We start from the raw sequence: 12,962 nt of genomic DNA on the forward strand, positions 1-12,962 counted from the left end.
TTATAATTGAGTATAAGTTGCAGCTAACAATTTCTCACAATACCCACGTGAAGTTTAAGAACTACAGTACTCTGCTTCCCATGGTTCTCACTGTTTTGTACAGTCTTTGCACAAATAGCTAGGAAGCTGTTTTAATGAGTAGCCATGGATATCCCTGTTCTCCTCGTGTTCTGAGAATCCATAGTTGGTGCAGTCTTAGTATAAAAATACACAGTTCATTATTCTCATTCTGCCTTGGCCCACAGTGGGTGGGAAAGGCAGGGACATTGTAAGGGCTTGGCACATGACAGGGGAGACAGAAATCTATTTTCTCCCCTACTGATTCTGTCCAGATGCAGCAAGTACAAATTCTGGAAATACTGAGTCAATTGTACTATATTGTAAAGTTTAACAGCAATTATTGACAGAATGGTTAGAGAAGATAGATACTGAGGATGTTGAATGTCACAAAAGAAGTATGGTGTCTGCTCCCATATGAAAGTCATACATAGTACCTGTTAGGTTCATACCAATAACACTAGATGTTCACCAACATGAGAATAACTTCAGACACACTATTTTAATTAAAACCAAAGACAGATAACAATCATTTTAATTTATTTTTAAAATGCCAGGTTTCAAATTTACTGTAGGTCACTACAGAGGCAAAGCAAGGAGGAATAAGTAGGAAAGAGTCTGAAAGAACCTTTACAGAATTCATATTTTTGCAGAAATTATATAAATCCTAAGGGCTGTGAGATACCAATTGAAATTTAGTGCTTCAGATTTTTAGTATTAAGTTGAAGTTACCTTGTGTAAAGCCCCAGTCCTAACTGACTTTTGCTTTGGAAAAGGAAAAGTTAAGATTCTTTGAAGCTGTTGTACCTCAAAGTCACATAGTGGGTCTCCAGTCCCTTGGAATCAAGTGGTGATACAGACAACACACTAATGATGCTTTGAAATCGTGCCACATTGAACTTGAATGTTTGTTTGTGGCTTTTGCATAATTAGAAGGCAAAAGACATAGAAGAAGTGATGATCCTTCACCTTTACAAAATATGTACTAGGAAGTGTAATAATATGATTAAGAGACAGTCAACAGTTAATCAATCAACAGATTTTCATACGTACTGCCGGTCAGTAAATTTTGTTGGAAATATATGGTATTGTTGACCTGAATTTCTTTTTTATTCATTTTTGCAATCAGTGATTAGGTGACGGGGGAATACCCATAGAAATTATTCAAAATAGGTACATAGCATACCTGCACTGATAAATTACCTTCAGTATAGACAGTTGCCTTTACACATGCTCAGAATTTGATAAAATGCAAAAAATATAATAATTTTTTTAAAGGTTTAATTAGAAGAGTTTGAAATGTCTAATATCCCTCTTTAGCGAGTATAATTTGTAGTGGTCATGGATAGTAAGGGTGAAGTTTAATAGTTGCTAAGGCTGTCATTTTGTCAAGCTATCATGATTGGTTAAACAGTTCTTTTTATGAAGTTTTATTTTGATTCTTAAAGCTTTACTTCTCAAATTGTAATGCTAGAAAGATCTTAGAATTAAGTGGGAAAATGTCTATTTTCACTTGTCAGAAGCTGCCAGGAAACACTGGGTGCTGCCTGGCCAGGAGGAGAATTGAAGTCTTTCAGACAACCGAACTGTTTAATGTAACTGTCATGTTTCGAGGAAGCCTTCCCCAAATTTTATAACAGCAAAATATATGGGAGAAATGTAGCAATGCATAGGGGAGAAACAAATGTTCAAGACATGTAGCACCCTGTAAATGTATCTGACATAAAATTTTCTCCTAAGAATTTTTTACTCTTGTTCGTTTCCTTTTCAATTAATGTTAATATCATACTGTTGAATGAGAGACTTTTTCTACTCTGCTGGTGATATAGCCAAATATTTTAAACACGACATTTAGTGACCTATAAGTACTTTACTTTTTCTATATAGAGGAAAAACATCAATAACATCAAACAAATCACCCAAATACATATACTTCTTCCTTTAGTTCATGCTTCATTTTATAGATATTTTTACTTCAGATTATTCAAACTGCAGTTTCTGATAAACAGACCTTTATTTTAAATTAAAAATATGGCCTGCTGTGGCAACTTCACTGTTCAGAGGTGCAGTAATATTGTAAGGAGAAAAGGTGTGGTATCTAAAAATGACTGATAGAAAGCTTGTGCTAAACTGTATCTGGAATTCAGTGAATTCAGTTGAATATTCAGGTTGATATTCAGTTGAAAATCACACACAGTGCTGCTTTAGTAGGTTCATGAAATAAAAGGGATGGTCTAAGACAGTGCCTCCTTCCAGGAATCTCTGACTTCAGAATATTATTCTCCTCTTTTTCATCATACTTGAAAGCTACAGAGTTTAGGGGAAGAGTCCATTATTTTTCATAGTCTTGAGGACATTCACTGAAGCACACAAGCTATGAAGTGTGAGGTTATTTAAGACCATATAGTAATGGGCAGTATAACATAGGCAATTATGTGGAAAGGTCATTAGATATATTGTCTTTACTGTTGTAAAATTTTTACTATAATACCTCCTTAGAACAGTGGATTGCTGCTGTAACAGAAAAAATGAAGAACATAAATATGACTGGAAAGATTGCTACTTTGTTGTAGTTTACTCCTTTCTTTGTTTCTCTTTTGCCCATGTTTATTTAGTTCCCTCAGATGTGTTTTTTATAAATTCACTGTGGAAAGGGTTTTATGAATATTTAGGAAAAAGACAGCCTGCTACTCTGACTGTTGATTGGTTCAATACTACAAGCAGCAAAGTGAATGCTACATTCATTGAGGCATCCAACATACAGCTCAAACTATCAGGTAGGTTTAGAATTTGGTGTTAAAAAAAAGCTGTTCATTTAATATTTTTCATCTGTTCAGTTTTGTTTTATTTTATGCCAAACACAAAACGAAACAAAAACTTTATGTTTTCACTAAAAATGTTTTTCTGCTTATTTTGCAAAAGGAAAGGTCCTAATGTAATGGTCCACACAGATTTCAGTCAGTTTATATGGGGTCACCCACCTATTTCCCCCCTTACATTTCAAATAAATATTGAGGTAGGGTTTTTTAATCTCGGACTGTTGGATAGTATTGATATGTTGAACTCACAGGTAATATTGAAGTGGCAGACAAAGTGTATATAAGCATTTTAAGAACTGTACCATTGAAAAGCTCCATTATTCAATACTGATTAATATCTGCTTAAAAGTAACATGGTCTTGAAAATGGCATAACATAAAGTAGACACAGATCATTAAATAACTTTGTAAATTATGCATACTTTTTCATCAACATCATGCATTCCTTTCTGCAAATCTGACTGTGAAGTTCTGATTTAGCCTCTGATCACGGTTGTATTTCAAAAGAGGATTATGAGCTATCAGTACCTTCTAAAGTCAAGGGTTCAGAGAGAATTTCAGTAGTTGGCTGCCAAATAGCAAATTTTCTTTCACTGTGCCATCGATATTTACTATAGCAATATACTGCTGTAATATCAGTAAAATGCATTTTTTTTTCCAATTCAGGGAAATTCCAGGCAAGGAATTTTATCTGTATTCAGAATTATTGAAATACTGTACGAAAAGAAAAATATTCTTGCACATTTCTTTATACAATTAAACAGTACAAACCCACCTTTCATCCTGTTATCAAGTAAGATATGGGTGAAAGATCAGTAAAATAAGATCCCGGTATTAAAAATTTTGTCAGTACAGAATGTTTTCTACAAGATATTTTAGTTCTAAAGCAATATGTTTAGCTTTGACAGGATATTTGAACAAAGTGGCTGAAAAATTATTTAAAAGGCACGTGTTACTTCCTTTATGTTAATAGGTGTTTACAAGAAAGAAGAAACCCATTTGCTCTTGAAAGCTTTTCAGATTAAAGGACCTAGTGACATTTTTGTAAGCAAGTTTGAAAATGAAAACTGGGCACTAGATGGTTATGTAAGTAACCTATGGATAAAGCTTGCTGAGTTTAAAGGTTGAAATAATTTGTGATTTCCTATACAAGTATCTCCAATTTTTTATATTACAAATATGGAATGCAGCACTCTAGACCTCAGTGTAGAGAACACATTATTTTTCTTTTCAAAAATTTGTATATAATCTTATGTCTGCCTCACTCTCGTTATAATTTTTAGTTTTCTAAGGGGAAATTGCAGTGAATGAGATCATTTTGCCATGGTTTTGCCTTGTTTTCTTATATGAGAGTGGGAAATTTGCCTTTAAAAATACTGTCCTTTTTTAGTTTGGTAAACAGTTCACTGTAATAAAATTACATCTAATCTTGATGAAAAAGAGTGTTATTTTACTCTTTACAGTTCCCCTTTATGCCTCATGTTGTTTTCTATGAAAAATTATTTTAAATCTGACAATTCAGTGGACTTATGTATCAATACACTAATTCAATTATGTGTATGCCAGATAAAGAATTTTAAAACCCAGCCATATATATCATATATTTCAAAGTAATTGAAGGTGTTATTTTGAAACTTTGTTTAATACTGTTGTGCACTTAAAATGATAAATATTGTATAAGCACAGAGAGTTCTTAAAGGATAAAAGTGAGAATCTGGGATCCGTAGATCTACTTTAAGTCAGAAAAATAAGTGGCTAAACATTCTCATTTATTTGTTATAGAAATCTTTTTTCTGTTTCAACATATTTTAGGTATCCTCAGGGCTTGAAAGAGGTGTTTTTACCTATCAAGGTGATATACATGGAAAAGACTTTGGAAAATTTATGCTCCAAAGACAAGGTAAACGCATTCATTGAGCTTTAATATGTATAATATTTTTGGGTCTTGCAAGAGTGGATTCAACAAATGACTCTGCTGTCTAGCTGAAGTAAGCATGTTTATTTCATGCTATTGCTATTATAAAAAATATAGTGAAATATGCATATTTGAAATGTACAGTTCAGATCCCAATTTAACTCTACTTAACCTTCACTATGTCATGTTTTCTAATATAGCAACCTAATAAGATGACTACAGGATGCTGCTAAAGAGAATGACATTGCAAGTTTGCTTTTCTGTAAATGTCTTTTTGAAAGTAACAGGTGTGTCATGCAATGCAAAGACATTTTCTTTTCTGATGTCTAAATTGCAGGCAGAATCATATAGGAAATTAAAAGAACAGAATCAACACTGATTTTAGTAGTGTGATTTGGAGAGGACTTGTGGCTGGTGGATGTTTGCAGAATGTATGTGTATTTAGATGAAATTCTGTGTCACTAAGAATGTGAAATGAGTGACTGAGGTATATATTACAGCTATGGACTACAAGTGCTTCAGCAGCTGGTGAAAAACTAGTTACTTTACTCATAAAATGTTTTTTTCATAAAAACGAATAAATACATAAATATAAATAATACTTATGGCATATTTAATCATGAAATATTTTTGGCAAATACCAAGTGCAGATATCTGCATTTCTGGAACCTGGAATTATTGCAGAGTGGTCAAATCATGGTGTATATACAGCAAAGTACTAGGCTAGGAGGAGGAGACAGCCTAACCTATATCTCTATAGCAGACTGCATCTACATTTTATAAATTGCCTTGGTTCCAATAGTTTCGTTGGTGCTGTACCCAATGCCCTTTACAGTTCTGCCAAATCTCCCTTCTCTTTTTTTGCTCTAGTAACTGCTGTAATAGCAGTTATGCTGTGGATTTTCTCATTTTGGCCACCTCTCAAATTGCCATGTATGTTTAGTCACAAAGTGAGGAAACCTTAGTCTTCAGTCTCAGCCTAAGAACTGCCAGTTACTGAAGCTAAACACAGTTTTCAGAGTAAACTGTGTGGGACAGATTATTAGTGTGTATGTACTTTTGTGTAAACCTTATTACTGAAACATCTAAGCTGCTTTTTCTTTCTGATGTTGACAAGCACACTGTAAAGGTAGAGCATCTGTCCTGTTAGCAGCCTATGATATCTCAAAAGAGTGAGAGTATGGTTTGTTGGCTTGGTTTGCGGCAGGTGAGTTGGCGGTGTTTCTGTGGTTTGTTTTTTTTTCTTAAGCCCAGCCAAAAAAGTTATCCATAGTTTTCCAGCTACCTAACAGAATTTGGATCCATGTGTTCTAGCAGTGAAATGAAAAACTCATGGGGGTAAATGAAGAACAAGCAGAATGACTATTAAAGATTCTCCAGTGGGTGTATTCTATGGTAGTGGAAAACATTCTCCATATTGCAGTGTGAAGTTGCAATGTGAGAGCTCAGTTTGTCTGTTCCGAAGGCTAGTGAGGAGCCAGTGTCCAAGTTACACATGCATTCCTAGGCTGAGGGGCTCTTGTCTTCAGCTTTGACATGCAGAGAGCTTGCTACAAATACACATACTGTCTCCTTTAGAAGATTTCTTTATGTGATTGCTAAATAGATACTGATATTCTGTAGGTTGTTTTTCTTCTGCTGAAGAACCTACAGCTAAAAGGAAACAGCAAAACCTCAGCCAACACAGGTCATAATATTTATCCATACCCTCATATTCAAGGATAACTTGCTTGGTTTTTAAAATCTATTCTGTTCATGAATGTTCTCTAAGGTAATGATCTCATATGTCCTCCAGCTGAAGACTTAAGATATTTCCATTTCTTCAGGCAGTTAAAGTATTTGCTGTCTTTATACTAAACCGGAAATATGCATAAACTATGCATGAACTGGTGCATACATAATGTAATATGAAATTCTTCACCTATAAACATATTTCAAAAAACAGAATTTACTGAGAAATACTCGGTTAAGTGTGAAAGACATTGGGTATTTGATGAAGAATTCCATGTCACACAATACTAGAGAAAGACCAGGCTTAGTGTATATGCTGCCTTGGAACTTAATGACATGAAAACAGAAAGAACTTTTTTGGTTTTAAGTACTGTTTATCCTCTTTCAGAAGCAATTCTGTTTGCTTGTAGCCTTAGAGAATAACCCCAAGGGCAAGGAGATCTCTGTTACCAGTCTGCCAAAAGAGTTAGAACTGTATCTGAGCCTGCTTAAGGGGCTCACATTATGACACCAGATTATTTAACCTGTTTTGCCAAGTAATCGGTCATTGCTGGAGGCTTTTTGTTTGTTTTGTTATGTTTTAATAACTTAGTCTCTAAAGGCTGCAACTCTGAGGCTAGGTTCAGTTTCTGTAATTGCTGGATATCTGTGCCTCACCACTACAGTCCTAGAAGATGTTTATTCTAAAATCTCGGCCTTGTTCATTCCAGTCTGGACTGTCCCCTAAAACTGTATGAAAAGGTGGCTTTGTGAGAAGAGAAACTTACTTCACCAAATTATTATTTTCTGATGTTTATTTCCTCTGGGGAAATACAATGATCCACTTCTCTTTCCTTTTTTATTCTTCAAAGTACTTTTTAGCTTGTCTAGATTGAGATAAAAAATATTGAAAAGAAATATGAAATATGAATAATTATTTTGCATTTGTGATATATTAGATCAATGGCTTTGATCTGATCAATTCTTAAAAGCACTGAACATCATAACACGTGAATTTTAACTTTCATTCTGTAAAGGTGTCATACTTTCTCTCCAGATCATTTTGCACAGCTTTCATCAATCATGAAGAAACTCTACATCTAAACAGGATACTCACAGCTTCAGAATGCAAAACAGTTCTGCATTAGCTGATGCACAAGTAGATAGGACAAATGGGCTGTGAGACTCCATATTAACACACTGCTCACACCCGTTGAGACACCCAAAGAATTTTTGCTATCCAGCAGTTATCAGTCAAGTGAAAAAATTCCAGCCTGTGTTGCTCCTTGGAAGCTGCTGACTTGCTTTCCATGTTGGTATTATTTCTCTTAAATCCTTGAGCTGCTAACCATCCTTGTCTCAGGAATTACTCTTTTATCTGTAATTCTGCTTTTCTTATTTTGCATGGCTTTCGCTGTCACACTTTCTTCCAGTTCAACACTTAGTAAAACAGCTATGCTGTACTGATGTGAGACAATTGAAACCCTGGGCTAGGAGTTAACAGGGAAAATGCATTTGAAAGCTCCAAACAATGATAAGGAAATGCTCTTAATGAGTATTTTCTTATAAAAAATACTATTTTCTAGCATGTATAAAGGGGAAAACTCAATAACCACCTAAAAGGTAGAAGTACACAGCCTGCACAATAACGACTTCATTGTGTATTACCGGAATTTGAACTTCACCTGACTGCTGCTTGTTTTAGGAGGGTAAAGGAACCCCTGTTATTCTGTGAAATGTTTAAAAACCATTTATAATCTTACTGAATATCTCTCTATTAATAACATGTTGACCAGTGACAAAGTATAGCTTTTTTAATTAAAAGGAAACCAAACTATCCTTTGGATATTTTTTTTTTTCTATTAGCATGCAGATATGTGCACTTTTCTGATTGTTGCTGTTATAGTAATTAATATCTAATTTAGAGCAATAAAATAGGTTTACCTATTTCTCATCATGATAATGCTGTCAGAAGATATACAAAGTTCACATCAGGGTATGTTAATCACAAGAAGCTCTGAATTTGATTGTATAAGGAGACCAGATTGTGATGAAGCTATACTGAGTTTCATACATGAATAAAATTCAAATTACCCAAAACTGCAGCAAATTTTCTCTTCAACAATGAAAAGAACACCTAATGCACAGTCCAGACCTGATCAACACTCCTCTGATGCCAATTAAAGGCTATAAACTTCTTTTTAAAATGTCAAGCTTGGTTACCCTAAATGTGTTTTTTTAAAAAACTGTAGTGATATAGAATATTCAGTTATCTCCAATAGGAGTTTTGGGTACTAAATATTAAATACGAGTCAGTTATCGAAGACATAACTATATAGATTATCTAAATGTAAGTTTGTGCCTAGTTTTAAATATTGAGTTACATAGAAAAAAATTGTAACATTTTAAAAAATTCCATACCAAGAATTGCTTATTGTCAATTTCAAACCATTGTTTTCTTTTAGCTGAATTCTGGTTAGATATTTTATAATTTTTCTGCTACTTCAAACAGATACATTAAAATGTATATATCATATGTGCCATGATAATAGTTTTGAGATATAAATTAAGTTTGTTGGCCATAAATATTTCTGTTTGATTTGGTACTTGGCTGGAATTTTAAATAATAATTGGAATATCAATTCCAGGTTTTTTTCTGATACAAGATGACTACAATGAATTTGATCATTGCCATATTTTTTATTAATTACTCCAAACAATTGGAAAAACAGCTGGGGATTGTGATAGTAAAGGATAAAGGCAGTGATAACTGCATGCAGCTTTTTAAACTTCTATCACTTCTTCTATCCAATAAAAAATTCAAAGGAGCATATCAATTAACATTTCTTAAACTTTTCTTAACTGTGGTAACTACTTGATTCTATCTGTATTTAATTTAATTTCCTTGGAGAATGTCTAGTACATGTGCCATACAATACAAATACATATAATTATGCTAACAGGCCTTCCACACCTTGAGTCTTGGGACAGATACTGGATTACTAAACTCCAAATATTCTTATAATACACTGGTTCTACTCTAAAACAGTTCAATGTAATTAAGATACTGCACAATAGTGTGATAAAACTAATAACATGATCCCTCTACCACAATAGTAGGTTTATTAATTTGAAAAGATTTTCAGAGAAATATACAGAAGTCTGAAATCACAGAATTACAGAATGGTCAGGGTTAGAAGGAACCCCTGGAGATCATCTAGTCCAACCCCCTGATAAAGCAGGTTCACCTAGAACAGGTCACACAGTCTCGTGTCCTGGTGGGTTTTAAATGTTTCCAGAGAACATCATGGTGGTAAAATACGTTGAAGTACAGTATGTTGTCATGTTTAGTGATCAAATCTGGCAATTCTGAAATACCGGGGGGGGGGGGGGGGGGGGGGGGGGGGGGGGTAGAGGGGCTATCTTCATTTCAAAGGGAACTTAATTACTTCCTAGAATTCAATATGTTTTGTAAAACAAATTGCAGAAAATGTGTTATAATATTAGCAATTGAAACATAGAATCATAGAATGGTTTGGGTTGGAAGAGACCTTAAAGATCATCTAGTCCCAGCCCCCTGCCATGTGCAGGGACACCTTCCACTAGACCAGGTTGCTCAGAGCCCCATCCAGCCTGGCCTTGGACACTTCCAGGGATGGGGCAGCCACAGCTTCTCTGGGCAACCTGTGCCAGTGCCTCACAAGTCTCACAGTAAAGAATTTCTTCCTAATAGCTAATCTAAATCTACCCTCTTTCAGGTTAAAATCACTACCCTTTGCCCTGTTGCTACATGTCCTTGTAAAAAACATCCCTCTCCAGCTTTATTGTAGGCCCCCCTGAGGTACTGGAAGGCTACTATAAGGTCTCCCTGGAGCCTTCCCTTTTAAAACATCTTTTAGATGTAAACCACCTAAGGTTTAAAAATACCTAACAGAACAAAAATTTACCTCGTTCCATTTTTGCTTTGAGCTTGAACTGCAAGAAATCATAGAATTGTTTGCTTCTTTCTCAGTTTTGCAACTTGGATATTTGAGCAGGCTGCTGAAAACAGTGCAATGGCTGTGCCTCTGCTATATAACTGGTTTGTGCTAAAGTCCTGAAAAGACTGATGCTGTTGCCATCAATAAGGTAGTAGTGGTTTGAGAAAGTATGTACTGGTGGGCTGTAGCATTTCTGAATGGTAAATACAGGGTCTTTTCTTCTTCTTTACTAGCGTCAGCAAAAATATTCCAGAATAGCAAGTCCAGATGTCTGTCCTAGCCCCATCCTTGCTGTACTTTCCTCTGTCCTGGTCTCTCCTCCTTGGATAGTATCTATATATTGCTCTCTGAAGAGCTGTGAGTTCAAACTAGCAACATGGAGTTGGGTCTCAAAATATTTTTTTTTCTATTAAAGTTTTCTGTATTTTTCACTATAAAATTATTTCTATCCTGCGCAATCTGAATTGTCAAGTTGGCCATCATTAACAATGTCTTTCTTTATACTGATGGGAAAATGAATTCTGCAAAATCCTTTACAGTCCAGGTTATCTTCTTGTCCACAACAGGAGCCCAGCAAGGCCATGTCTTCCGTGATTGCCTTTGTATCCCCTGCACCTCAGTTTTATCCCAGTGCAAACCCTGCTGCCAAAGGCTCTAAAACATGCTCATGTCTCACCTGTGAAAGGGGTTTGCAAAGCAGCCAGGACATGCACACAGGTGCACAGCCTTGGGAGTGCTATTGAGCTAAGCAGAATCATTGTGGTTTATTGCAGTTATCTCAATTTTCTCTTCCTTTTTCATGTTTGATGTGGTCACACATAGCTTGTTCTTAATATTCTAAGCTGAATATTAAGACTGCAGGCATAGAATATTTTTGCAGTGTTATTTTTTTTTTCCAGAATGTTATGGCTTAACTCCATTAAATTAGAGGCTTATGAGAGTTGTAGTTCATAATTCTTTTATTTACTGAATACTCTCATAAAATAATTTTGATAGTTATTGATACATTATTAATTAGTATTATCATGATTTATGATACTCATGCTACTTATTTCATGGTTTTGAATAGAATTATTTTATCAAGACACAATGACCATTTTTCTTCATTTTTGAATAAAAAGAGAACTGTGAGATAGGAAACCTGGGAATTTTATTTGTGGCTTTTTTTTTTTTTTTTTCAGGTCCTTTGAGTGCAGACACAGACCTTTCAAATCACTATTACGGTACAAACAGCAGTTCTGTTGCAGCTGCCATCCTGGTACCATTCTTTGCTCTAATATTATCAGGGTTTGCATTTTACCTCTACAAACACAGGTATTGTAAATGTTACTTATTCATATACATGTTTTACATATAAAGCTTTTTGTTTTAATTTTGATAAGTAAGTGTAACTGGAGAACATAATGCTAAGCTTTCAAGAATATCGTTACTTTAGAAAGACAAATATTTCTAAATATTCCCATGAAGGGATTCAGTGCAGGGCAGTTCTTAATGGTGAACAATTAGAAAAATTAGTCGCTGTGTAAATAGCAAAGACCTATCAACCTTCTTGGTTCGTTAAGACTGAATCAGATTGAAATCTCACATCACGTTTTATTTTTTCATGGTAGTGCTTTATTAAATTGAATGTATGCTGCTTCTTTCAAAATGCTTATGAGTATTAATTACACAAGCTGAAAAATCTATAAATCCCATGAGGGAACAGCCCATAATGATACCATTTACAGTACGTGCTGAATAAGCTAGTGGATACTACTAGAATTGGCATCACTTCAGCTCATATGGAACTTTTATATGGCATTAGATAATATAGTAAATCTAACCATCTTTTCTGAAATTTGGTTTAGGAGCCGATACCTATGTGTCTTTTGAACATTTGTTCATTCTGAGTGCTATTTGGCTAGAGCTTTCTGGAACAATTCTTACTGTTTTATATTGAGCTATAATATGCTGTGACCTCTTTGTGTTATTTGCAGTTTGCAAAATGCCTTTTAACAGAAATGCTGAGTTTTAATAACACACTTTCAAAACTTTGGTCCTATAATCATGATACCAAGAGTGTTATGTGATTGTAAGAAAGCACATAGACAAACTGAAGTCCACCATTTCCCTGTGATGGACTAGACTGTCTACCTATCTCAGCATTAGATCATTTGGGGAAGAGAAATTGCGGTGGAGCTTGAACTTCTGAACTCCAGTTAAAATGATACATGTCCGGAAATGTAATACAGACTTTTGTAGGAAAAAACTGCTCAGGAAGAGCTGTGAACTCTGTCTCAGAACATGTATGGTAAGATGCCTTCCTGATGCCTACAGATCAGCATTCTCAGATAGCTCCTGTTCTGCAGCATGGGGAACCTAAACAGCAGCATAAAAGCACAGGCATTCTGATCGGGCAAAAAGATGGAATATAAAGAGAACAGTGCTGTAACTTAACTTTGCTCTTAGAAAGAGGAAGCAAAATTAAGAAAAAGTTAATAAA

General features: G+C 34.8%; 1 protein-coding gene across 6 annotated transcripts in view; it reads left to right on the top strand.

Annotated features, from left to right (window-relative positions):
- Window positions 1-12,962, top strand: part of CSMD1 (CUB and Sushi multiple domains 1) — a 1,231,811-nt gene that overhangs the window by 1,205,440 nt on the left and 13,409 nt on the right. For 5 of the 6 annotated variants that reach the window (XM_080387724.1, XM_080387722.1, XM_080387723.1 and 2 more), the window contains 4 exons: window positions 2,673-2,834; window positions 3,849-3,961; window positions 4,688-4,775; window positions 11,662-11,794. In XM_080387724.1, coding sequence (XP_080243850.1) covers window positions 2,673-2,834; window positions 3,849-3,961; window positions 4,688-4,775; window positions 11,662-11,794 — 496 coding nt within the window. Of the gene's footprint in view, window positions 1-2,672; window positions 2,835-3,848; window positions 3,962-4,687; window positions 5,078-11,661; window positions 11,795-12,962 lie in introns of those variants that run through there. The other variant, XR_013928146.1, reaches the window with a different exon arrangement.

The sequence above is a fragment of the Falco punctatus genome, assembly GCF_963210335.1.
Source record: "Falco punctatus genome assembly, chromosome: 5".
Taxonomy (NCBI): Eukaryota; Metazoa; Chordata; class Aves; order Falconiformes; family Falconidae; genus Falco; species Falco punctatus.